At 51.5% G+C, this 26,627-nt stretch overlaps 1 protein-coding gene and 1 long non-coding RNA gene across 2 annotated transcripts in view; one reads left to right on the forward strand and one right to left on the reverse strand.

The window, feature by feature from the left end:
* LOC108448060 overlaps positions 1 to 400 on the reverse strand; it is a 22,380-nt gene extending 21,980 nt beyond the window's left edge. The window contains exon 1 of the long non-coding RNA XR_001863842.1: positions 390 to 400. This is a non-coding gene — a long non-coding RNA (uncharacterized LOC108448060). The remainder of the gene's footprint in view (positions 1 to 389) is intronic.
* LGR6 (leucine rich repeat containing G protein-coupled receptor 6) overlaps positions 1 to 26,627 on the forward strand; it is a 152,029-nt gene that overhangs the window by 33,266 nt on the left and 92,136 nt on the right. The window contains 1 exon segment of the mRNA XM_017739816.1: positions 22,075 to 22,146. Within this exon segment, the coding sequence (XP_017595305.1) occupies positions 22,075 to 22,146 (72 nt within the window).

The raw sequence follows: 26,627 nt of genomic DNA on the forward strand, positions 1-26,627 counted from the left end.
CACTATCTGATGGAGCACAGAAAACTGGAGCACTGCCTGGACTCCAAGTATTATTGGGATATTAAGTTAGTAGGCCTATTCCAGATTTTTTTCAGAGGCTGGACAGGCAGATCTGCACCAGAATACTCAGTACTGTAGTCTCAGCATGATTCAGTGCTCATAACAACTTGTGTCTCATGGCTTTCCTCTGCATTTCCAAGCAGAAGTCCACTTAAGAATGGTGTCAGGGCACCAGGACCCCACAGCTGTGAGCAAAGGTTGTCACTCCCTGCAGCAGGCCCAGCTCCAGAGCCGTGGATGAAGCCTTGTGCTCACTCCCAGCCCAAGCTGTGATCACAGCACGTCACCCCGTGTTCCCTCCCGTCTGCTTTCCATGCGCTGGGCACCACTCCCTGTGCTCCAGCTGGAGTTAGGAGACTGCTGTAGCAGCCGGTGCAGAGTAGCAGTGTTCCAGATGTTCTTCATTCCTTCTCCCATGCTTTACTCTTCCTGCCTGAGATACGAATAAGGGGTTAACCTTGTGAGAGTGCTCTGCAGCAGCATTCATCCATAGCTGGGGCCTGCACCTCCCAGCAGCCCCTGCAGTATTTTGGGCCTTTTCCCTGATGCCCACCTTGGCTCCAGGGCACCCGTCAGACACATCCCATGGTGGCACAGCTCAGTGTCCAGTGCCAGGGGTTGGACTACAAGCAGTGACCAGAGCAGGCTGCAGCTCTCATGGTTTCTGCTGACAGTGACAGTCCATGTCTCTGCCATCCTCTGGGCATGACGCCAGCTCAGGCACTGCTCGGGGGTCGTGATGCTTGGATTGCCTGATTCTGATGCCAGCACCCCACCTCTAGCTCAGGTTTCTCAGTGCAAGCACTGAAAAGTTGTGGAGATGCCCCTGGTGCCGTGAGCAGTGCCAGATGGGGCTCCCACCTCTTCTGCACAGCACAGAAAGGACACGGACAGGTAGGAGCAAGTCCCGAGGAGGTCACCAGGTTGATTAGGGAGATGGAGCACCACTCCTACAAGGAAAGGCTGAGAGAATTGGCACAGTTCAGCCTGGGTGATCCAATTGCAGCCTTCCAGTGCCTGAACAGAGCTGACAAGGAAGATGGTGAGAGACTGTTTAAAAGGCCCTGGAGTGACAGGACAAGAAGAAATGGATTCACACTGACAGAGAGTAGGTGCAGATTGAATATTAGGAAAAAATTCTTCCCTGTGAGGGTGGGGAGGCCCTGGCACAGGGTGCCCAGAGCAGCTGTGGCTGCCCCTGGATCCCTGGAAGTGTTCCAGGCCAGGTTGGATGGGGCTTGGAGCAGCCTGGGACAGTGGAAGGTGTCCCTGCCCATGGCAGGCAGGTGGATCTAGATGAGGTTTAAGGTCCCTTCCAAGCCAAACCAGTCTGGGATTTTGGGATTCTGCTGGGGCACTGATGGATGGAGAGGATGTGGCGAACTCTCAGCCCCACTTCACAAAAGCATCCATGAAAGGCAGCTTGATCCAGCCCTGCCAGCTGCCAGGAGCGGTGTGAGGACCACTCCAAGGGTCCTTCAGGACACTGACCTTTGGTTTGTGGCTGTGAGAAACAGCTCAAGATGATGTGTGGGCACAGCTGGCTCACAAGTGGACGCCCATGCAGCCATCATCCATCACTCACCAGAACAGACTGGCTTCAAACACCACTTTGGGGCTGTGATGGTGGTTTCAGACTCCCCCCACAATGTTCAGCAGTTGGGTGGGTCATGGTAGCTGTGTCAGCTCCAAGCACAGTGTAGACGATTTTGTCTTTCTCTGTGCCTAAGTCAGTTGGGGCAATGAAAGTCTTCTGATCCCACAGCCAAGTCCAAAATGTGGGGAAGGAATAACACAATCGCTGTTTTCCCCCAGAAGCATTTGGACAATTGAACTGCATGAGACAAAAAAAGCAAACTGGAGTTGGATGACAGGGCAGGACCAGCGTAGGGTGATGCTACTTGTCTCATTGTCATCCAGAGTTGCCTCCTTCCACCCTAAAGAACCACAGGGACCTGAAGCAAGTCAAGCCATGGCTCTAAAGATGGTTTATACATGATCAGGCTGCCAGCAACTGTCCCAACCATCATTTGGTGTCTGCCCATACCCCAAGGTGCGTGGCCACATCCTGAGTGGGAAGGCAGTCAAACCCCAAAGTGTTCCCTGGATTCCCCACACAAATGCCTCAGTCTCTGTGCCCAAGGTCAGCTCCTCTCAAATAGGGCAGAGGAGTCATCTGGAGCTGAGCATGGAGCCAGACCTTGCTGTGCCTCCGCACTGCAGCATCCGACTCGTGCCTGCTGCCCCTTTCTCTGCTGCCCTCTGGGCTACAGGTGAACCCCCTCCCGGCCTAGGCTGTGCAGAAGGCACCTGCTGGCATCATTGGGTACATTATTCTGTGTCCTGGAGAAAGCAGAGAAAGAGGTGGCACAATACTGCCCTGGGGCTACAGGGGACAAGAGGTGCCTGCTGCAGCCAGTGCCTGTCAAAGCACTGAGCAGAGGAGAGTGCAGCAGTGCTGGAAGACAAACGAGAAAAGCATCCTGTGCTGTCCTGCTACTGCCCCACAGTCCTGTGTGCAGCCTCCAGCGCCTGCACACAGCGATGTGCCCTTCATACCTGCCCAGAGCCCCACAGAAGCTGCTCCTCTCCTGCACTCAGGCCTTCACACACTTGGCCCAGATCTGGTGGCCAGCAGAACAAGTCTGGTGCTGTAGCAGGGCCAGGAAGAGGCGGTGGTCAGATATCACCCAGATGTCCAAGGTTCCAACAGGCCTGATGTCTGCTCGTCACTTGGTTATCCTCAGTCTCTCATGGTCTGCACAACTCTGGACTCACTCTGTTGTCTCATCAGAAGTTTACTTTAAAGGAAATTCTTCTCTCTCATGAGGGCTTCTCTCTCCTACTCCCAGTAACTTTGTCTAGCATGACTGGGATATGGAGTCTGGCCATAACTTGGCTTGAGAGAGAGGACTGCAGATGGAAGGACCCAAACTGTGAAGCAGTCCAGCTCCATCAGTTCACAGGTGCAGCTCCTGATTTTTCCAGACTGAGGAAAATGCCTCAGAACGCAGACATTGCTGCAGCTGCTCCTTGTCTCTCCACAGATACAGTGCAGGACACAGCAGGCACACGGTGCCCACCCAATCAAACACGGGCTGGAGACATATTTGATTCCCCCAGAACCTTGGTCTTTCCTGGGAAGAACCATGCCTCGAGCTTCCTAAAGGAAAGGTGAGGGTGCTGAGATCTGGCTCCAGCAAGCTGCAAGGCTGGAAATAGCACCTCCGCTGACACCCACTGTCCCATAATCAACCAGGGAATAAGCAGGACCATCAGGTCTGATGGCAATAACAGAGAGATGTTGCTCTGTGAAGGTCTGGATCTTGTTAGCACAAAATATTTTCTTCTCTCCGTCTCTGATGCAGATCAGTGCCTGGCAGTGCAGTGGGGCAACACAGAGGGAACCAGAAGATGCCCACCATGATGATCTACCAGCCCTCAGGGGCTGTTTGCCACTTAGCTGCCTGAAGACTGGGCAGCTTGGCCTCAGGGAAGACAGCTTTAGGGTGCATGGATAGGATCTGGACAATGCCGTGGGCAGCAGTTCCCTTCCAGGCCTGCAGCACCCCTTCTCTGAAACCCTGAGGGATCCCCAGTCCTCCCCAGCACATCCCTGACCAGCATCCAGCCTGAATGGCACCTGCACCAGCAGGCTGGAAACCTCTGCAAACCAGACACCCCTGTATCACAGCAGCCTCTTGGAGATCTCTTCCCCACCCAGCTCTCCTTGGCCCTTTTCCTGCTTTATTCCTCTGCATTTTAATTCGTAGGATGTTACACAAACCCACTGATTGTTCTCCCTTTTGTGCTGGGGCAGACAGACAGGCTCCCCAGACAATAGACAGGCTTCACCGGTGACTGGGAAAGAGAGGTGGAAGATTTACTGCCATGAGGTAATTGGCTGGAGGAATTGAACTTTCTTTGCTTCTGGAACTGCCTCCATTGTCCTGCCCTGGCAGCAAAGCAGAGACAGGGAGGGTCCCGAGCACGGGGTGCTTGCAACAGGCAAGGTTTGTCTTTTGAGTACCAGCTCCATTCACAGATGGCAGCCAGAACCTGAATCCTTGGGCTGGGAAGGTTTTCTGCCTCTGGGTGCAGCTTACCCCACCTGCTTTGACACTTCTTTTGCCAGATTTCTCAACCATGACTGGTTGGTGACCCCCCTCTTCCTTATTCAGAACATAAAAATGTCCCAACCCTATTTCACTTACCTCATCAGTAAGAATTAAACTTCTCCCTGATGCCTTTGATAGTGCATTAGGACATGACAGGCAGCATCACACGCCAGATCACACAAGCGCGTGGGTGCACGGCGAGAAAGTCAGTGCAAGAGGTGAGGTCTTGTGGGCTGCGTGGGGTGAGGAGGGATCTGTTTTCAGCTAGAAAAAACACTTTTGCAACTTGCAACTGCCCACATGGTGCTTTTGAAATCCCTTGGTGGTGTGGGTGCAGCAGGCACAGAGCAGGAAATGCTACACCAGCAACACTGACGCTTCATCATCCTCTCAGGTGCAAAAGGCACCTTTGTTGGGATCCAGAACTTCAGGCTGCCAGGTTGCTCAGGTTCTTGACTGCTCCAGACAGGGCCTCTGTCTTTACTAACTGGCTGCTTGAACCCAATATGAGTGCAGCTCTGTCCCAGCCTCTCCTGATGGCGCTGGCTCACTGAGTGTTCCGGCTCCCGGGGGTTCTGGCCTTGGACACAGGTCATTGCCTGAGTGAGCTGGTGACAAGGCTAACAGGAAGCTTCAGGGTGATGTGTTAGGGGCCCTTTAGCACAGGCATTGCCAGGTTATCAGGTGGAGACAGCCCAGCAGACAATCGGGCACCAGCCCACTCTGTGCTCCAGGGACATCGCGCCTCCCACCCCAGCCCAGAGAAAGGGTGAGAGCATCAGCTGGGAAAGTGCTGGGGACAACCCCAGCCTTAGTCTGTGCACCCCAAAAGTTCTGGTGCCTGGGTGGTGGGGAAAGGCACACAGATGCAATCCATGTCCAGACTCATGCCATGGCCTCTGGCAGCCCTTCCAGATATCAGCGGGAGATGTCCAGTGATATCTCATCTCCGCACATAACATCAGTCTTGTGGTTTTCCACCCCAGCACCAGCAGGAAAGCCAGTGCTTCTCAGTTTTTGTAAAGCTCTAGATGCAGGACTTAAATGATACTGAAAGAGCTATTTTAAATTTTATTTAAGCTTCTGAATTGTGCCAGATTCTGGGTTTTTTTTTTCCTTTTCCTGACTTCATCCCCATTTGCAAGCTCAGCCATTGGAATTCAGGCAGGGATTGCCTGTGAATCTCCCAGAGCCTGTTCTCCTTCCCTGAGTTAAGGTGATACTTCCCTTCTCAGTCTGTGCAAATTCATCCTCCTACACAAAATAAAGAGAAGGCAGAAACATTTGCAGGGGCAATTTTTTTTTGAGTTTTCATTTACTCACAGTCTCATGATGAAGGCAAACATTTAATGCTGGCCTGGCCACCAGCAGAGGCTTGTCCCTCTCCACAGCTCTGGCAGCAAAGCCTTGTCTAACAGAGCCCAAAGCAGGGATCCAGGTTCCAGAGTGAGGTGGTCAAGCCAGCTGCCCCCAGGCTGCGAGCACAGGGCTGGGGGTGCACCAGCTCCCTCCATGCCCTTCCCTGCCTCGCCTGATGGGTGGCCAGCACTGGCTTCAGGAGCATCAGCCTTGGCCACAGCCTCTCACGAGCTGATGCTTCAGGGCTGACAGAAAACCCATCCTGGACACCCTTGCCAGGACAGCCCCACGGCAAGGACATGCTGTCTGTCCTTCTGCCACAGTGCTGGGAAAATGTGGCCTCGAGTGGCCTCTCAGTTCTCAGTGGTCCCACCAGCAAGGCAGCATGGGGGGCTGCAGAACAGAGGAGAGGGCTGGGGCACGGAGGAGCCCAACCCTTCCTGGCCCCCGTGTCTCAGCCAGTCCATCCAGATATTTGGGTACAGGATGTTGAAGAGGCTCTGCCCTCTGGTCAATGCCAGTGTCCTGCCTCTGACAGCACCCAGCACCACCCAGCTCACAGGAAACAGAAGAGGGAAGCTTTGTGCACTTCTTTGCCAACTGACCTAGTTAATAGTTGACCATGCCATGAAGTGGAATGGTTTAAACTACTTTTGGGACAGGTTGAATACAATTGAAAACCAAACTACTGTTCCACAAAAGCACCTGCCAAGCCCAGCTCTGAATATAAATCATCTGCTGTGCCAGACCATCCCAAGGCAGTCCTGCTCCAGAGTGAATTATTGCCTTCCGTTCCTGCTTGAGCGCATTTAATGTATTCAGCTCTGTCATGACGTGATTGTTCCTTCTCTGCCTTGTTTTGGCACAGACAACACCACCTTCAAGACAAATGAGCTGAAAGGCAGAGCCTGGGCATTGCCTTGCTGCTCAGCAGCTGTTAGGTTATGAGACGTTTTCTCCTCTCAAGGCAGCCGCTCTGCAGATGTTCAGTGTTGCTGCTCTTTGCAATTTGCAGGGCCTTGCTTGTAAATCCCAGCCTGCACAGGTAGCCCTTTGTCCAAACAACTGCTTCTCACAGTCATGACTGAAGTAGTGGCACAAACTACACTAAAAAGTCGAAGTGCAAACCTTGAGGGAGGTTCTGCTGCCCCAGCACTGCAGTGGGCAGCTCCTCTCAGGGAAAAGCAGGGGATTAGAACCATAGAATCATAGAATTAGAGACTGATTTGGGTTGGGAAGGACCTTAAAGCACATCTGATTCCAACTTCCCTGCCGAGGGAGGGGACAGGGTTGGGGTTAGGGTTCCACCAGAGCAGGTTGCTCAGAGCTCCTGATGGATCCAGCCTGATCCATCCTGTATCCTTGTGATACACCTCCCTGCTGGTAGAGAGCATAACAGGGCACTTGAGTCCATGATAAAATGCACAGGCACAGGGTTCTTATTCCCCCACAACTTTTCTCAGCCATTCTGCTCCGAGCAGGACCCTGCTGACCTGGCTGCTGGGGTGCAAAGCATACGAAAGACAAGAGACACAACTGGGAGGTGTCTCTGCCAGCTCTGGGCTGGACACAACCGTCGCTCTTTGTTTGCACAGAGTTTTGGCCAGGTCTTTTGGGACTGGAATGAGTTTCCCAGCCAGGGGTTTTAAGTGCCATCTGGGATAGCCTGTGGTGTCGCAGACATCCCTGTGGATTCAACGCAGAACCCACAGGAAATCCCGAACGTGGTGACTGGAAGTCCAGGTGAATGCAGGGTGCCAGTGTTTGTGTGGGGCAGTGCAGGCAAGGTCCCGGGTGTCTGGATGAAGCAGCTGCTGTTGTGCAGAGCATTTGACACCATCAGACACAAAATCCTTGTTTCCTGGAGAAACTGGAGAGATGTGGGTTCCATGGATGACCCACTCGGTGGATAAGGAGCTGGCTGGACGGTGGCACTCAAAGAGTTGTGGCCCATGGCTTGATGTCCAAGTGGAGCCCAGTGACAAGCGGTGTCCTCAGGGGTCAGTGTTGGGACCAGCACTGTTTGACACCTTTGTGGGTGACCTGGACAGTGGGATGGATGCGCCCTCAGCGGGTTTGTCGATGACACTGAGCTGTGTGTGCAGTCAGCACCCTGAAGAAAAGGGATGGGGCATCCAGAGGGACCTGGACAGGCTGGAGAGGTGGGCCTGGGTGAACCTCATGAAGTTGAACAAATCCAAGTGTGAGGTCCTGCACCTGGATTGGGGAAATGCCAAGCACAAATCCTGACAGGGCAGAGAATGGACTGAGAGCAGCCCTGGGGAAGTAGACTTGGTGATGCTGGAGGACAAGAAGCTCAACATGCCCTGGCCATGTGCACTGGGACCCAGAAACCCCTCCCCATGTGCTGGGCTGCATCAAAAGGGGGATAACCAGCAGGGTACGGGAGGTGGTTCTTCATTTCTACTCTGCTCTTGTGAAGCCCTGTCTGCAGTGCTGAGTCCAGCTCTGGGGCCTCAACACGAGAAGATCTTGGACCTGATGGAACAAGCCCAGACAAGGTCACTAAGCTGATCACAGGGCGGGATCCCCTCTGCTCTGGAGCCAGGCTGGGTGATCTGGGGATGTTCAGCCTGGAGAAGAGAAGGAGTCAGGGAGACCTCAGAGCCCCTTCCAGTGCCCAAAATGGGCTTACAAGGCTGTAGAGGGACTTTTCACAAAGGCATGTACTGATAGGACAAGGGGAAATGACCTTAAGATGAAGGAGGGGAATGTTTAGACTAGATATTAGGAGAAATTCTTGGCTGTGAGGGTGGGGAGGCCCTGGCACAGGGTGCCCAGAGCAGCTGTGGCTGCCCCTGGATCCCTGGCAGTGTCCAAGGCCAGGTTGGATGGGGCTTGGAGCACCCCGGGATAGTGGAAGGTGTCCCTGCCCAGGACAGGGGTGGAACGGGATGAGCTTTAAGGTCGCTTCCAACCCAAGTCCTGCCTGGCAGGGGGCTGAGCCTGGGCAGGCAGACCCCACCTGATCCCTCATGGTACAGCAGTGATGGCAGCTGGACCCCAGCCTCGGAGGCACAGGTGAAAATCTGGATAACACACAGCTAAAACAATGTTTTTCTCTGGCTGTTGTTCAGTGACTGAAGCCAACAGTCCTGCCTGCTGCCAGCAGCCCAACATCCCATCACAGGAGCCAGCAGGATGCACCTTGCTGGGGGGGCTGGTGCCCACACCTTATGTTTCATGGGCCAAAAGGAAAAGCCATGGCTGGTTCTGCTTGAAAATCGGGGTAGTGAGGAAAGGTAGGGTGCTGACACTACACCAGGGATTGGTTTCCCAGCTGATCCCAGTTCCCCTGCTGTTCCCAGGGGCAAGCCCAAGCTTGGGTTCAAAGGATGGCTCTGAAAGCAGCACTTATAAGAGCAGGGCAGTGTTGATGAGAAAAAAATTGGCCTCAGGGTGCACCTCAAGCTGGATGGGAACACTCCCAGCAGCCCACCTTCTCCTGTGTGTCAGCCAGCATTGTGGCACTGCTGTCACCAGAGCTGGCTGCAGCAGTGTCACAGACCCCAGATCTGAGCCTTCCACCCATTCCAGGCATGAGAGCACAGCTTTGGCTGTTCCACATGTTTATGACACTGAATCGTCTTTCTGGGTTGGTCATCGTGGCTGGGAGTGTTTAAAAAGTGCTGTTTAAACACAGTGCCAGCCTCGGAGACCAGGGGCCTCACGCACCTCTGCTGTGTCTGGCTGAAGGTTGGGACTGGTGTTTCTCGGTGCAGATGTGCTGCACACACATTCTCCATGGCTGCTGCAAGTTCATGCACGTGCCTCACATGGAGTCTGTGCTTACAGAGTCATGGCATCAGAGCTACTGAGATCAGAAAAGCCCTTCAGGGTTATTGAGTCCAACCATTCCCCCAGAACTGCCACGTTCACCACTAACCCATGTCCCCTGGTGCCACATCCTCACATCTTTTGGACACTTCCAGGGATGGTGACTCCACCACTGCCCCCGGGAGCTGTGCCAGTGCTTGACAACACTTTCTGTGAAAATATATTTTCCGATATCCAACCTGAACCTCCCCTGGCACTACTTGATGCCGTTTCCTCTCCTCCTGTCCCTGTTCCCTGGCAGCAGAGCCCGATCCCCCCGGCTGCCCCCTCCTGTCAGGGAGTTGTGCAGAGCCACAAGGTCCCCCTGAGCCTCCTTTGCTCCAGGCTGAGCCCCTTTCCCAGCTCCCTCAGCTGCTCCTCATCAGACTTGTGCTCCAGCCCCTTCCCCAGCTCTGTTCCCTTCTCTGGACATGCTCCAGCCCCTCAATGTCCATCACGAGGGGCCCAGAGCTGACCCCAGCATTGGAGGTGCTTACAGCCCTGTGAGGCTCCTTGTAGCTGTACAGACCCTGCTGGGGCTGAGGGGTCACCCCGAGCACCCTGCAGGGAAGCACTTCTGAGAGCAGTGGGAACCTGCAGGAGGTGCAAGTAATGCTTAAAGCAAAAGAGGGTACAAGAGGTCTTTGAGGGGAGCTGAGTCTGGAAGGCAGCTGGGCTGGGCTCCCCAGAGCATGGCAGCCCCTGACCTCGGGCACAGGGAGCTCAGGGCTGGCTGCAGCACGGCCATGTGAGGGTGCAGGGGTAGGGCTTGGTGTGCACAGAGCCAAGGTGGAGATGAGGCTTCCCCTCCCCTCCTGGCCACGCTGTGCTAACAGGGGAGCCTCTGTCCCCCACACAACCTTCCCTGGAAAAATCCCACATGGGACCTTAACTCTTGGAGACCTGCATGCTTTATCTCCACAGGGCTTTCTGACAAGGATTTGAGAAGCAGTCCCTCTCTGTGAGGCCAAGCATTTGGGCATAAAGCCATCTGCTCACATCTGGCACATTAAGCGCTCATTTTTCTCTGACCTAAGATCTTTTTTCACGTTCTGGGTAAGAGAAATCAGCTATCACTGGAGTGCACAGTTTGCTCTGAGGAAGCACAGGCAGGAAGACACAGGCTTCTCATCAAAATTTTTCCTATTATTTCTTGCCAGAAACCTCTTGTGCTTTTCCAGGAGCTTCTGAGGATCTGTCCAGGAGTGCCAGATCAGGTACAATCCTCTGTACCCTAATAATCAGATTCCTGTTCTTTGAGGGTCTAATGCACAGCTGCAGCACTGACAGCAACATTTGGCAAGTTCAGGAGGTCGCATGCAAGGGAAGGAAGCCCAGTGTCCAAAGGCCAGGCCCTGCTGCTTCTGCAGCCCTCTGTGCATTGCTCCCTCCCTGGCACTTGAGCCACCTCTCCATCCTCCCATGGGGGTTTCCAGCTGGGGCCTGCATGGTGCTGGAGATAACACAGACACCTCAAAGCCACCTGCCAGTGAAATACAGAAACTTGTCAGCTTTCCTTCAGGGGGAGGTGGGGAACAGCTGCTCGGGAAACAGCTCCTGTGCCTGAACACAGCTCAGAACCAAGACCAGGGAGCCCTCAGGGCCCTTCCTTCAGGGGCAATGCCTGGCACCCGCAGGGTCCCAAGATGGTAGCTTGCTTGTGAGCAGAAAAAGGATCCCCCCACAACACCCAGGGAAACCAGGCTTCTCTCTAAGTGTCCTAGAGAAAAAAACTGCTCTTCATCAAATGCAAAAGTTTCCAGGCAACACAGAGATGTGGTAGAAGTTTTTGAACGAAAACATATTGGAGATGTTTGAGTGTGAAGTGAAGGATTTGGTTTCAATTGGGGTTTCGTTCTACTTCTGATTTTTCCAAATTCAGCCTCAGGTTAGTTCATGCAGTTGCTGCCTGTCATTAAATATTGCATTGTCATGGCTTGGCTTTTAGTGAATTAAATGTTTTGATGTGAGCATAAAGCATTTCAATCAGCCACTCAGGCATTTTAAACTAAAAAGTTTATCAGACTTGGTCTCCTGTAAGATATTTCCAAATTTTGCCTATTTCCAAGTAGTGACAGACACAAACTGCACTAAGATGGAGCAGTGCAGCTACTCCAAGCCTCCAGTTCCCCTGTACTGCTTTACTTGCCAGTCTCAGGACTCTGGGATCAGATTCTCCCCAGGGCAGTGCTGGAGATGTGGTACTTTGCCACATGGTTTAGCTGATATGGTGGCATTTGGTGAAAGGTTGGACTCGATGATGATGTTGCCGGACCTTAATGACTCTATACATGATTTGTTGTTACCCCTCCCCAAGGTGTGGCTTTCAAGGGGAGAGGCAGCCTGACCCAGTGCTCTCCCAGTCGTGCCTTGTCCCAGTTCTTCCCCATCTCAGCAGCTTTTGCCCCCACTCCTGTAGCACTTGCCCAGAGTGACTGTACAGCCTGTCAGAGCCTTCCTCTGATTTCCTGCCAGCCAGAGAGCCAACAGGAACAGCTGTGTGCTGCCAGACCCTCTCAGTATGGAAGAACCCCATGTGTTTACCTGCACCTCCAGCCAGTTCCAGGCCCTCGGGTTCCTGCCCACCAGCTACGGGCTCTGCCGTCAGCTCTCTGTGGTCTGGAAGTCAGTGGAGAGGGGTTGGAGACAAGGGGCATTGGCTGCAGGGATTCCTGGACAGCCCTGGGTGGGTCAGAGCTGGCCGCAGAGGGGGGATGTGTGCAGTGAATAGAAACAGGACAGAGGTGGCTGCTCTGGGCCAGATGAGCAAGGAGCTCTTGCACAAATTAATGGTGGGCACCACAGAAAGAGTCCAGTAGGGCTTTTGGCTCTCCAGGAGAGGTGGAACTCAGTATTCAGAGAGCTTTTTTCCCTAATTCAAATACTGCCTTTCCTTAGACTTCTAATGGATACTTTTCCAGAATATGTGGGGCCAAATCCACTTTGTGCAGACCTCATGCCTTATCCATATTTTGGTAAATCAATGCAATCAAAGGAAGGATGTGGGTGACAGTGGCTGCAGGAGCCCCTGATCTGCAGCTGGAAGCACATCTGTGTCAGGTGTGTGCAAACCACACCGTCTTCACCCCAGCCTGCCCCTGAAAGGAGAACCAGAGCTCTCAGCAGATTCTCTGAACTGCCCATGGGTACCAAGCTGGTGGTCCAAAAGCCAGGCCCAGTCAAGGACGTGCTCAGGAAGCACTCGGGTCCTGCGAGGTATCCAGCACAGCCAGCCTGTCACTCCCAGGTGTTTGCTCATGGAAACTCACCAAGAGCCTCTGGGAGCAACAAGAAGACAACTTCCAGTAACCTCTGCTTCTATGTTGCCCTCAACCTGTCTGGACCCACTGGCTGGTCCTGGAATCAGTGATTTAGGCACCTTGGAGCCAGATGTAGCACTGAACAATCACCCCGAATAGTCACAGATCTATTCTTTGTAAATTTGTCTTGTGGCTTTGTCTTGTGTCTGTACAGAGACACTCTGTAAGATTCTTTACCAGCAATTTGTACATCAAAAGTGCATCCTCCTACTGCATCAAACCGGCATCATCCTCTCTGTCACACCCCTCCTCACTCATCTCTTGCAAGCAGAGGAGTCCTGCTATCTGCAGTGTACATTGACTCAGATCCTTACACCCTGATCCATCTCCTGGGATCTGCCTGCTTCATCCCTGTCTGCTTTTTTGATGTGCTTCAACAAGCCTTGCACTCCAGGTGGATCATTACTCTCCCAGGAATATCTCCACAGGAATTCCTTGCTGTTCCCACCATGTGGGCTCCAGGAGTGGTTTGACCATCATGCAGGTTGGCACAAGGTGGGCTGTAAATGCCTTTACTCTGCACACTGGTGTACACTGCCCACAGAGGTCTTGGAGGTGTGGGCAGGACATGGAGCAGGCAGGGCAGGCTGCGGTGGATCAGCTGCCTTCTGAGGTACTGCGGGTACCAGAACAGCTCCAGCCTGCTGGCAGCAGCCTCTGCCAGGGAGCTTCTGGCTGCCTAGAACAGCTTTGTGGCTTGCAGCCATCTTGGGCTCACCTTGACCTGCTGTCCTGGTTCCATCCAGAACAGGGTGAATTCTTGCAGCAGCTGGGAGGGGATGTATTTCCAACACTCAGTTGGTTTCAAGGACACTTGCAGGGGGAACGCTGTGGATGCATCAGTTGTGTTGGTTTGCTGTTCACGGCTCGTTATCTTGTTCAAAAAGCTTTGGCTGGGCAGCAAAGAGGAAGATGCTCCGGAGTTCACCTTTCCCTGGTAGCTGTTCTGGGTGTTAAGAGAATAACTCCTCACACAGGAGGAATTTGTCCCCAGAAGGCCTGGCAAGTGGGGACCTGAAATGCAGCAGAGACGTGGAGAAGGACAGGGAACAACCCCACACTCTGGACACAAGGGGATGTGAGGTTCTTTTCAGGGATCTAGTGGAGACCATTAAGTTGCCAAAAGTCAGGATGTTGCTGGGCTGTGGCTGCTCCAAAGGACATGGTGGGAAGAAAGGACATATACTTGCAGTCTTATTTTTCTTGCTTTAAAATGGTGTTCCTTGCTCTCATTCATGCCCCAATATTTTTTTTTAGTTTAGAAGTTCTTTTAGATTTGATGTGCTCACACTAATGAAAGTGTTAAGGTTGACCCAGCTCATCCACTTGCCCACTCTGAATCCTTTTAAGTGAAGCTAACATGGAAAAGGAGTTTTAAAGAGGCTGAGAAGCCCTGCTTGGACATTTTCTGGACAGAAAGTATTCTTCTTTTCAAATGACTTTTGGCTTAGAATGTTCTTTCTGGGATGATTTTTTTTTATGTCAACACTGGAGCAGGGGAAAAAACAACATGGTTGTTATTATTTTGATCAACCCAAACCAATTATTTCTGGACTTCTCTTTCATGGGAATCACCAAAAACATGAACTTGCAGAATGGTAACAGAAAAGAAAAATTGTGGTTCTTGCCCAACATCCAACTCAAAGCAGGCTGCTGCACTGGCTGCTCTGTCTGGAAGGTGGAAGAGGGAATGGCAGGAGGCTCCATCAGCCTGCCCCTCGGTTTGGTGTGTGAGATTCCCCATCTCCAGCTCCGTGTGTGTGGGCACGGAAAGCAGCACGGCACTCGTACACCTGCAGGCCAGAAGATGTCAATGCCCATTGTGCTCCTCAGAGCTGTATCCAGCCAGAAAAGCCATCTGCTCCCCTGGGATTGTCGTGTTCCTCGGGAGCCTGGACAGCTACAGACAGGAGACAGAGCCCAGGAGAAAAATCTCCATGAGTTCAAGAAGTGTTTGAACAGCACTCTCAGGCACATGGTGGGATTGTTGGGGTTGTCCTGTGCAGGGCTGGGAGCTGACTCAATCTTTGTGGGCCCCTTCCAGCTCAGGATATTTTATGATTCCATGATTCTATGACACACTTAACAAAATTCACGGTTTGCCTGTTTAGAAAGAGTGCCCTTGTGTTCTGCCCCAAGTGTCATTTCTGCCCCGTGGCACAGTGGCTGAGGAGCCCTATCTCCTCCATGTGGCTGCAGCCTGTTCTGCCGAGTCCCTGCCTGTCTGCCTGCCCTGGGCTTGCATCTCACACTGTCCTATCTCCTCTGCTCTTCCCCTGGCAGACCCTGTGGGCCCTGGGGTGGGATGGGATCCACTGACAGCCCTGACCTGGCAGAGAGTTTCTAAAAGTGATTACTTCTGATTCTCACACCAGCCTTTCCCAGGAGCACAAACGCATCACTGCCCTGCTCAGCCCCTTTCTGCTCCCATGCTGGAGGGCACCTGACACGGTGCAAAGCCAGGGCAGGGACGGGAGGAGATGCAGGAGCAGTAGCCAGAGTGGCATCAGAGCTGTGCTTGCTAAGGGTCACAGCTCTCGCTGCACAGACCCTGCTTCTAAAGACCTTCTGGTGCAGGAATGGGCTTAATCCCACCCTGGCAAACTGGCCTTGGCTGAGACTTCATTATCGAAATATTGTGGAGATCTGGGATAGGGCCTACACATGGGGGATGATCTAAGATGACTGATCTATTTTCAAGCGTGGAGAGGTGGGAGTAGAAACACGTTCTGCTCTTGCCCATTGCAGTGATATGGGATTGAAGCAGTGCTGGTGCCTCCAGATATGGTGTGATGCAAATGAGCTCTTACTGCTTTGATCTCTTTATCTTCCCTTTCTCTGTCTCTTTATGGAGAGTACCTTTAGTGTAGTTTTCAACCTGCAGGCTTTTAGGAAGAATTTCAGCTGGTTCTATGGCTCCAGGTACCATTCTATCATCAGACCCAGCTTTGCCCCAGGCAATTCAGGCATTTTGTGGTGACCTAGGAGATTTCAAGATAAAGAGGAAAAGAGATAGTGAGAACCTTTATGAATCATTCTAGTATAATCTGAAGTATTTCTGAAACCATCGTTTATTGCCTTTGGGCTTCTTTTCTGGTGGTGTAACTGTGCATTTTTACTGGATGCTAATGAGAGTGGCCAGGAGAGAGGCAGAGACAGTGCTCAGTGCTCAGTGATTTCGGGGTGTTTCATGCCTTACAAGAACAGGCCTAGTGTTGGGCCTTTCCAGGATAAGGATGGGAATTTCGGTCTGGTTTGTTCAGTCCCCCTAGAAACCAGACTGCTGGACTCAGAGGCCTTAATGCTGTAACTGTGCAACTAATTAATGAAGAGGATACCAGGTCATTAGCTTCTCCTCGCAATCACAAAAATTTCTGCTCACCTACCTGAGTGTAAGGAAGGTGTTTTTTATGGTCCAGGAAGCCACATGTTCAGCACCAAAAGTGAGAGGAGCTAGGTTGAGCCAGTGCTGGGAAGAGAGCACATTAATATCCTGAACATCTTGAAAAACATGAACATACTCATCTAGCAGAGCAATTTGGGGATTGAGAAGACAGTCACCATCTGGGATTCTTAGTAGCTTCCTGTAGGCTCAAACCAGGATGTCAGTCAGATATGTCCTTTGGGGTGACTTTGCCTCCTTACACACAGGGAGCAAGAGGGCCATTTCCCAAAACACTGAAACTCTTGTCCAGTGACTTGGGCCATGTCTGTCACCACTTCCAGCTGTAGCCAGATGCATTGGATTTCTCTGAGGTAGCAGGGAAACCAGAAGCCCATGGAGTACCCACTGCAGGCTCTGTGAAGGTCCAGGAACAACAACCTGAGCTTGCAGAAACCTTGCAGAACAAAATTCTTGAAGGCAGCTGTGAGGGCAGGAGGACACAGGCTTCTCAGTCTGCTGAGTGGCAGGGGGACCCATGGAGAGCACCTCAGGGGGCTGAAGCTAAGGACCAGACTTTCTGCCCCTTCGGAGTAGACTGAGGTGGTTGGGGAGCGTCTTCTCCCAGCCACAGGTCGGAGCTGCTGTTTCTGTAGGACATCTGTCCTGTGATGTCCCCCAGGACAGCATCTCTGCCAGCTGTGTGCAATTTTCTATGGCCAAATGCACATCTGGCTCTGAGGTCTCTCTGCTTGGCCTCAGCCAAAACCTTATCCCTGCAGTTTCACCCTCACACCCTCCTGGCTGAGGTCCTGTTGTGTTACTCTAGTGGGGCTTCAGCCTGCGTTGCTTTGGGTCTGTTGACATCTGCTTGCATTAATTCCCATTGCAGCGCATCTCTGGGGAAGCACTTTGCTTTGTGCCTGGGAAGACGCATGTCAGGAGCTTTGGGGCTCATGGGCAGGGCTCATCTTTCCCCAGTTTTGTGGGCAGCTTTTAGACATCTTGAGTTCGTGAGAGGCATCAACCCAGCTGTCCCTAGAGGAGCGTCCTGGGGACGTTGCTTAGGCCTGTCTCGGGCAAGTATTGCATGATGCCCTTCGTGCAGCCCCCTTACAGCAGCATAAGAACCTGCCCCTTTGGCCCAGAGTGTGCACGTCCACAAAGCCCTGCAGGAGCTTTCTCTGCCTTCTCCCCCGGGGGCTGCGCACTCCCCACGGTGACATCCACGGCTCCGTGGCTCAGAGCGCACCACCACAGCCTGCCCGAGCCAAAGGTAAACCCCTTTGATCTTTAAAGCTCCTATCATCCCTGAGCTAAAACTCTGTGGTCACCATCTCATAGCACAGGTGGAGAGCGTGGCAGGCAGTCCCACCAGGGAACCCAGAACAGTGTGTGTGTCACCTCATTTTTTGGTAAGGAAGATCAGCTAATCAGTGAATAATCAAAGGTTGTTCATGAAAGAAGGTGACATCAAAGAAAATAATTTAAGGAACCCCTCGAGGGCCAGAGGAGTTGTAAGGTCTAAGGCTGAATCACATGAGCTCAGTTTCCATGAACTGTGTCTCAGTTTTCCTGCAGGTACAAGTTAGAAATGCTTACGATAAATGTTTAGAATTAGTTGGGGAAGGGGGGAAAGTTAAATCACACTAATTATAGCCATGATGGCTTCAGTGCAGTGCCATTTGAAAGCACAGATATTTTCTACACCTAATGCAAGAAACATTAAAAGACATTGCTTCTTGGGTAAGCAGGGTGGTACGAGAGCAGAGTTTCAGTTTTGGGAGTAGTAAAGTAGTTCACTCTACTGGCAGCATTCCAGACCACAGCCATGAAGGATGATTTGACAGCAAAAGAATTCCTGCTTTTATTTCATATCTTGTAGAGAGGACAGACAGGCCAGTCACTGGGGAAGGGGGAACAGGGGAGCTCTGGGACAGGAGAGGGATGGCACCACTGCTGTGAGGTGTCATGGACGCAAAGGCAAGAATCTGAACAGTTCCTCTGCAGGTCCTACACTGCAAACCTGGGTGAAGCTGCAGCAGCCCATTTCTTCTCCTGCCTTTCTAACTTCTTTTAGACTTTAAGGGACTTGGGGATTTGAATCACTTTCTTTGTGCACTTCTGTACTGCCTGCTGTGGTACAGACCTCACCTTTGTAATGGTTTCTCCAGTGCAAATGACAGGAGCCGTGCACAGACCTGAGAGACCCAGCACTCATTTGGCTTCCCTGGGTGCTTGTCACTCAGAAGAGAGCCCCAGCTTGGAAAGTCAAAGTCACTGACACAGCTGAGAAAGGTCAGAGGAGTTCCTAACCCATTTAGTCCATGAATCCCTATTTCTTCTGCTGGATGCTGCAGAAAAAAATAATCCGCCAAGGTTCAAATACCGTGGGTTCCTTTTAAATTAACTAAATGTGGCTGACTGAAGTAACCACCCCCAAACACCTGAAGAGATAAACGGCTTCTCTGATTGCTCTGACAGGAAGCATTTCCACCCTTGCATGTGCTGGGGATGTACATAACATAAGAAACCTTACTAAGAGGAAAAGCACGAGCTTGGGAAAACACAGCAACAAGTCAACAACACCTTTACATGAGTAATAAGTCAAATATTTACTCCCACAACACTTCAGGCAAGAATCCTGTGCCTCAGCTTTCACACAAGCATGGACAGCCTGTGCAGAAACGTCTCGTACTTTTGTGGCTAGAAAAATCACCGGGTCCAGAGCTGTGCTTGGGAAGTTTATTTCCAGCCCTTGGAGGAATTTGCTCTTCCTTCACACGATTTGCACATTCCATGCTGTCCTCACACCAAGGCCAGGCCAGGAATTCCACCACGCCAAGTCAGGTGTGATGTCCCCTGCTCTGGAGGAGCTGGTGGGGGATCCCTGCAGGATGTCACGCTGGAGAGTTGATGGCAAAACTGAGTCCCTGGAACCTTTGCCTTGCTCTTCATTAGCTGGCAAACCACTGCCAGGATTTGCACTTTCAGGGTCCCCTTTTCAGGGCTGTCAGTGTGGATGTGTTACACCTGAGTCTTGCAGGGCTGCAAACCACCAGAGTGTTCAAACAGCCAAAACATCAGTGAGTTTTAAATAGAATTACTCTAAATATTTCCTGTGTAACAACCTTGAAAATACAGGCTGGGTTTTCCTTCACTGCCCAAAGAGATGGTGGGAGAGAGCCCCTTGTCTCAGACCTGCCCGTGGCCAGGAGCCCCAGGGCTGCAGGACGGTGAGAGGGAGGGAAGGGGGGCTTTTAAAGAAAAGCCATGTGCTGTGGAGCTGCAAGGCTGCCAGAGTGAGGGGATAATGGTATCTGTCCTCTGCCTTTTGGAAGATTTCTTCAGAAACCAGTGTATTTTGTTCCTTTTATGTCTGGATCAGGGCAGGAGGAAAGAAGTGTCCAAGGCCAGGTTGGACGGGGCTTGGAGCCACCTGGGATAGTGGAAGTTGTCCCTGCCATGGCAGGGGCTGGAACAGGATGAGCTTTGAGGTCCTTTTCAACCCAAACCACTCTGTGATTCTGTGATTCTGTGATTCTAAATGATATTTGACCTCCCATATCCTCAGCCACCTACAGCCCTGATGCTGCCTGGGACTGATGCGGGGCTCTGCACATCCCTGCAGCCACCACCCACCCAGGACGTGGGGTAGGCACTGTCCCTCCCATGCCCGGGGAGCACCTGGGCACAAAAAAGGCAGTTCCAGGAGGCTTGGAAGGTGTTTCCTGCAGCCAGCAAGGAGTATTCTCTACACTGCCAGCAGAAGGCAACTTAAGGAACATGCCTCACAGTTTCAAGGAGATCTTGGGTGTTTCAGATCAGTGTTTTCTTTCCCAGTCTTTCATTTTACATTATTTTTCGTTATTTTCACATTGTTCCACAGCATGTCAAAACATCAGACAGATTCATTACAACACAAACAGGAGACACTTTGATGTAGGAAAAAAAGATGTTTTAATGGGTGCTAAGTAGCAACTGCCCTTGGGGTTTTAAAAATAAAAATAGAAGCAGCACAAAATAATATTTTAACCCCTGTATCCCGGGATCACCATAATATAGAATGCAGCATTGCACACAGAACAGTGCAGGCAATTTTCTTTTTGCACTCATCCTGAAAACAGAATTCTGAATTCTCATAGATTTTTGGCGAGTTTTCTACCACTTCTTTGGAGAAGAGAAAGTTACAAAGAAAAAAACAAACTTTGCCAGGAGTATTTTCAAAAGGGCTCATGAAAGGGCTCACGAAGGGCTCCTGATTTTGTCACAGGACACCTCTCCAGAGAATATGCAAAGGCAGCTCCCAATCTTCCTGATGTGTCACCTGCCTCCACCAATGCCAAACAGAGCTGGTCAGAACATGGTGGTTTGGGTGTTTTTGTGGAAAATGGTACAAAATGCAGAAGCCTATACCCCCAGGCGTTCTGCTCTTACCAGAAAAACTCAGGCATTCTTTTACTGAGGAATACAAATGCATTTCAGTAAATTTTTCAATAAACTCATTTTTCAGTGAAGCAGTTTCCTCTCCAGAGTCCAAAGCCAGCTGAGATGCTCCAGAGCATTTGATATGTGACCTGTGGGATCTCAGGTGTTCTGAGCAGATGGAGCAGCTCAGAGAGGTCCCTCTTGTATTCCTGGGTTCTCCTGAGGGTCTTTTCTCCTTCATGCTTCTGTCCTTGCCCTTGGCACAAGCCTCCTTCCAATGCCAAGATATTCCCAGTGACACAGGGAGGACAGGGAACCTCCCTCCCTAGGCTCACAAGTCTGTGAGATTTACAGAAGGAACGAGTAAAGTAAATTGCCTTTATTTTGTTGCTGTTTCTCTTCACTTTCCCATCACACCCATCAGCCTCTGCTATTTAGCCTGAGCTCTGGAGAGCCGAGCTGGGCCCTGTCTGTGCACAATGACAAAGAACAGCCCCTTCTGCCTCACACGGGGCTCCCCAGCACCCCAGATGACACTGCCCAGGATTGCTTTGCTCAGGAGGGGATACACCCATCTATTCCCATTGCTTTTAACCACCCCAGCTTTTCATTCAGCCCCAGCTTAGTTTTAAAGGTCAATGCTCCCTTGCTCACCTGGCCACAGCCTGGTCTAGGTTGGGGTAAGCAGCATGAGTTCCTTCAGCTGCTCATGAGGGCAGGGTTGCAGCTCTCAGGTATCGGACCTCAAGAACAGCTTTGGAGCCCAGAAACATCCTTATTTTTTCTGAACAGCAGCCTGTGTATTGAATCACTCAGTACAGACCCAGCTACTCTCATGCCCTGGGATGAGGAGAGCTCTGCACAGGCAGCTCACAGTGACCCTGTAATGTGCAAAGGGCTTCAGACTCGGCAGCACCCTGGACCCTTTGGGTACCAGCACAGCCTCCTCCAGCAGGGCCTATCAGACCCTGAGCAGGGGAGATGAGCCTTTAGCTGGAGATGGCACAGAGTGAGACAAGCACAATCATCCAGGTTCCTTCCACCTCCTAACCTCAGTTTGTCACCCACAGAGCCAACCTCTGCCCCTCAGTCCTGGTGTGGCTCTCTAGTTTGTACAGTGTAGAGAAAGCCGGTCCAATGGGATGTACCCCTTCTCCCATGGGTTGCTGTCTCCTCAAAAGCAGCTGTCTGTCCACAGCTCCCTGTGGGGGCTGGCATGCCCATGGTGACAGAGAGATGCTCTTGGATCCAAGGACATACTGTCCTATTGCAGTGTCACAGGGCTTCCTGTTCACTCTCCAAAAATTGTGAGACAGCAGTACTGCTTGTGCTGTTGGGAAATGTCCTAACTTGCTTCATAACTCGGAGAAGCTCAGGCAGACCACCCTGAAGGAGCCAGCCTCTCTGGCGACTCCTCTCCATCCCTCTGCAGACAGAGCCTGGGCTGTGATCAAATGTTAATGCTGAAATGCTGTTTGCAGGGAGGGGACAGAGCCTGGCACTGAGGTTTATTCTGTGCAAACCACTGCATAGTGACTGATCAGAAACCTCTGTCTTTCCTTCCTGCCAGAGACCTGAGCATGAACAACATCAGCCAGCTGCAGCCCAGCGCGCTCCGACACCTGCGCTTCCTGGAGGAGCTGTGAGTACGGGACGGCCGGGGGGGCAGGGAATGGTTGGGGGACTGGGGGACGCTGCAGAGGGTCCTGCAGCACTGGTCACAGCCCCCAGTGCTGCTACTGCAGCTGCAGGCTGAGATGGGAGCAGACAGCATGCCGGGACAGGGTTTCTTTGCTGCTCTAGCTTTGGGGTTTCGCTGAGGTCGTCACCTTCAGGCTGAGATGATGCATGTGCCAAAAGCCAAAATAAAAGAGGACCTAATCTCCTGTTCAAAAATCAACACTGTGCCCTGGAGCAGAGCCAGCAGAGAGCTTCATTCACCCTTCTGCAGACAGGGTCCCCCTCACAGCCTCCTGCAGCCCAGAGACACGTTAACACCTGGGCGCTTTGCGGTTCAGATGGAACCGGCCCTGGAAAACTGAAGTCCAAAAAGTTTTCCCGAGAGGCTGAGGTGTCCCACCATGCACCAGTGTGCACTGAGGTCTGAGCAGACAGACACAGCAGCAATCCCAGTCCTGGGGATCAGCATGTGGCTGTGTGTCAGTGAAGGAGTGGCCCCACTTCTGAAAGTGTGAAAATTAACCAGCAGCACAAGAAACCACTGGAATCCTTTGTGAACCCCAAAAATGGGAGCCCAGGGGGCAGAATGTTGAGGTTGACCATTTCTGCATGAGTAAATTGCACCTGTATGGTCTTACTCCACTTGACCATGAGAAATACCTCCAGGTGTTATTCTCATGCTGTTGGTACTCTCAACACAACAGCTTCTGTTGGAAAACACAGTTTCTTCAAAACACTGTTATTGCGTTGCATGAAATACCAATATTAATGCTGCATTTGATGTGTGTTGTAAACTCACTGCGTGTGTAACAGTTACTGCAACTTAATCTGCCTAAATGAAATACTTTCACTTCTCTGAATCAGATCCTGCCACCACCGCAAGGCACAACACTGGCATTTCAAAAATGGTATTTTCCAAAATGCCAGAATTACAGACATCACTCTCATACCCTGTGAGGGTGGGGAGGCCCTGGCACAGGGTGCCCAGAGCAGCTGTGGCTGCCCCTGGATCCCTGGAAGTGTCCAAGGACAGGTTGGACGGGGCTTGGAGCAGCCTGGGACAGTGGAAGGTGTCCCTGCCCATGGCAGGGGCTGGGATGGGGGGAGCTTTAAGGTCCCTGCAAATCATTGCATGATTCTATGGTTTTATATTATAGGGTTTTGACTTCAAATGATCTTGCAACTGATCATCATCTGTCTGCATGTTAAATTCATTAGAATTTAAGGACCCCAGCCACCCAAGCCCCCCTCCCCAGCAGGCATTTACAGGCTGAGAAGGAGGCAGTTTTGATCCTGTTTTGGCTTTGGAGCCAGAGCTGCCCACAGAAGGTGGGCTCTTCACCACTTTACATCCATCTTGCAGCCTTTCTCTTTTCATTTTGTCAACATCCATGTCGAAGTGTGGACCCCCACCACCTTCACTGGGGGTACTGAGGCTTTTCTCACACACAGACCAGTCTCTGCTGTGTACAATTAGCAGCTGTCTCGCTGCAAGCAACCGTGTCCTGGTTACGTCATGTACAAACAGAGCAGCCCCAACCAGCAATGAATAAATATTCATAGGTTCCAAAAGAGCCAGCTTCCCACAGCCAAAAATAATTATGAATGAAACAGGAGAAGGGGAAAAATTTAAAGAGGAAAATCTGAAAAAATAACTGGAAGTTGTTAGATAACATTTTACTAGAGGTTCAAAGTGCCACATATCCTCCTTTGGAAAGGACTAACATCACACTGAGGGGAAGAAATACAAACTGCAGCACCATGTATCTATGCACAGCAAAGTGCCAGCGTGAATTTGATAGCAGTAAGGCAGTAATCCTATTTATGGAAATCAAGTAATTTATATGAAATCAAGCAAGGAAGGATTTTATGTTATGGGGAATTAAAATTGATTCTTTCAACAACAACAGCTAGACAGGGACAGTTTGTACAGAGTTCATAGGGCTGGCACTGACCAGTAATGCAACTTGCCTGGCATTTCCCCTGCTCTTTTCATTTCTATCTTTACCAAATTTTCATCCCACAACATTACATCAGGACCATGACATTCAGGCTGGGATCACCCTCTGTGCCAGGACACGCATGAGAATCAAGCAAACAAATCCTGCTTGTTTAGACATCCTCAAGGGAAGTTTGTTCAGGTTTCACAGCTCAGATCTCTGCTGATTTCATCTACCTGGGACCCATTCCCAATGTCTGCCAGGGTGACACATAGCACATGAGACCAAGCCCTTTGTCTTCATCCCCATGGCAGAACTGCCCATGCTGGGACACGCCAAGTGAGTGAAGAGCAGAAACCCCTGCTGAGCAGTAGGGGACAATCCAGATATCCCAGATCCAGGTATCCCAGTGTTAAGTGTCTCCTGGGGAGGAGGAAGACCTGCCTGTCTGCCCTCTTGCCTGTCCCCCTCCAGGCAGGGAAGTACTGACAGTGAAGAGGACTCTGCTGCAGCTTATCCTTGCTGCAAGTGTCTGTCTTTTGTTAGATGGAAACCTTCAGGAGGTTTCTCATCCCGAGGGATTTTGGGTGGCATTATGGCCCCAGTCTGCCTTTCACACAGCGTCACAAAGTCACAGAATATCCTGAGTTAAAAGGGACCCACAAGGGTCATTGAGTCCAACTTCCAGCCCTGCACAGCACCATCCCCAAGAGTCACATCTTGGTCCCAAGGGTGTTGTCCAAACACTTTTTGAACTCTGTCAGGCTTGGGGCTGTGACCAATTCCCTCCCCTGACACAATATCAGGCCAATCCCTTGGGTTCTGTCACTGGTCACAGACAGATCAGTGCCTGCCACTTGTCCTCCTCTCCAGGGGCTGAACAGAACAAGCGCCCTCAGCTGCTCCTCACACGGCTCCCTCTCAAGGCCCTTCACCATCTTCATTGCCCTCCTTTGGATGCTCTCTGATAGTTTAATATCTACACTCTAATGTTCCCTATTACATGCTTGATAAGCCAAGTGAGTAACAGGCTGGAGCAACTGAAGACAAAATTGACAAAATTCAGTTCAAGGTGAACCAAAACTGATGTTCTGGGACTTTGGTCAATCCCTAAAGTTTCTTTTAACCTGAGAGGAAAAAAATTGTTTCATCCTCAGGTTACTTCTTAACATTTACCCTTTTAGTTTGGGTAAAGCCCTAAAAGCAAATGGTATTTCAGATTATATTTGCTTTATTGCCAAGGTGCCTTAGGTGCTTGAACCTTATGAAAAGAATCAGAGGTTCCTCAGCAAAAAAATTGCCAATTTCAAAGCAGATTTTCAAATCTCCTTTTCAAGATCCTATGAAAACTCTTACATTTTAAGGATACTTTAACCTTGATCTAATGCTCAGAAACATCCCAGGAACTCTTGACACCCCTGGTCCTTGATCCATAACCCTTCCTTCTTCAACAGTCAGAGAAAGCCCAGGTTCCTCTGGCTCCTCCTCGCGCTTCTCCCCCGCTGCTCTCGCCCGTGATTCTCTGATTCTGTCTTCTCTCTCATCAGATTTAGCCCCAGTAGCCCAGGCTCCCCTGGAGGAGAGCTGGTGTTTTCACAATTCCTCCTCTTTCTGTTCCTCTATTTTAGCATCATCTCAGGCTCCTCATGAAAGTGAAGTTACACAGAAGTCAGAGATCAGCTGGACTCAGGGCTTAGCTTGTGCGTGGAGCTGGGATTCAGCCGAGGAAAAGGAATAATGGGAAGGGGGAAGACAGCTCTCAAAATGGGTGGATGAAGCACACATTTCCCGTGGACAACAAGGACAAATGTGCCTGGTTTCACTGCTGTGGAGCCCTGCAAATCCAGGTTGCTGGGTCCACTTGAGCCCCGAGTACCTCAGTCCTCTGCACACACCCACACCAGGTGGAGGCCTGTGAGTGAAAAACAAGAGCAGGGTGGCACGGGAGGGTCCTGAGGACAGCAGAGCAATCACCCAAGCCACCCCAGCACCCAGCCAGGCTGTGTCCCACAGGGCATTTCCGCACCGGCTCATCTCTGCTCTGGACACCAAACGTGTCCCCCAGGGCATCCGAGGGGGTGCTGTGGTTAGGGCACAGATGAGGGTACAGGGGCTGCTCCTGCTCACTCCCTGTGTGGTCTGGGTCAAGTTATTTTCCCTGCCAGTGCCTGTCCAGCAATGAGTGGGCCCTCAGGTGCGCCCTGTTAGTCGTTTGTTTTTACAGTGAGCTGCTCAGGAAGGTGTTGTGAGTGCAGTTAGTTCTCATGCTCAGGGGATGCCCAGAGACCAGATTCTCCACACTCAGCTGCCTTTGAAGAGGCAGTGGGAGAGGGGCCCTCAGTGGCCATGCACCAGTCTGTGCCCCCTCTGGCCCCCTCCACCTCCAGAGACAGGAGAGGCTGCGTGAGCAGGCACAGTCCCAGCCCAGGCACTCACCAGGCTTTCCCTCCAAAGAAATCCTGCAGAGAGAGAGGTGTTCAGAGCTGGGCCTCACACAGGCAGG

This window comes from Corvus brachyrhynchos, unplaced genomic scaffold, assembly GCF_000691975.1.
Source record: "Corvus brachyrhynchos isolate BGI_N302 unplaced genomic scaffold, ASM69197v1 scaffold67, whole genome shotgun sequence".
In the NCBI taxonomy this organism is placed as follows: Eukaryota; Metazoa; Chordata; class Aves; order Passeriformes; family Corvidae; genus Corvus; species Corvus brachyrhynchos.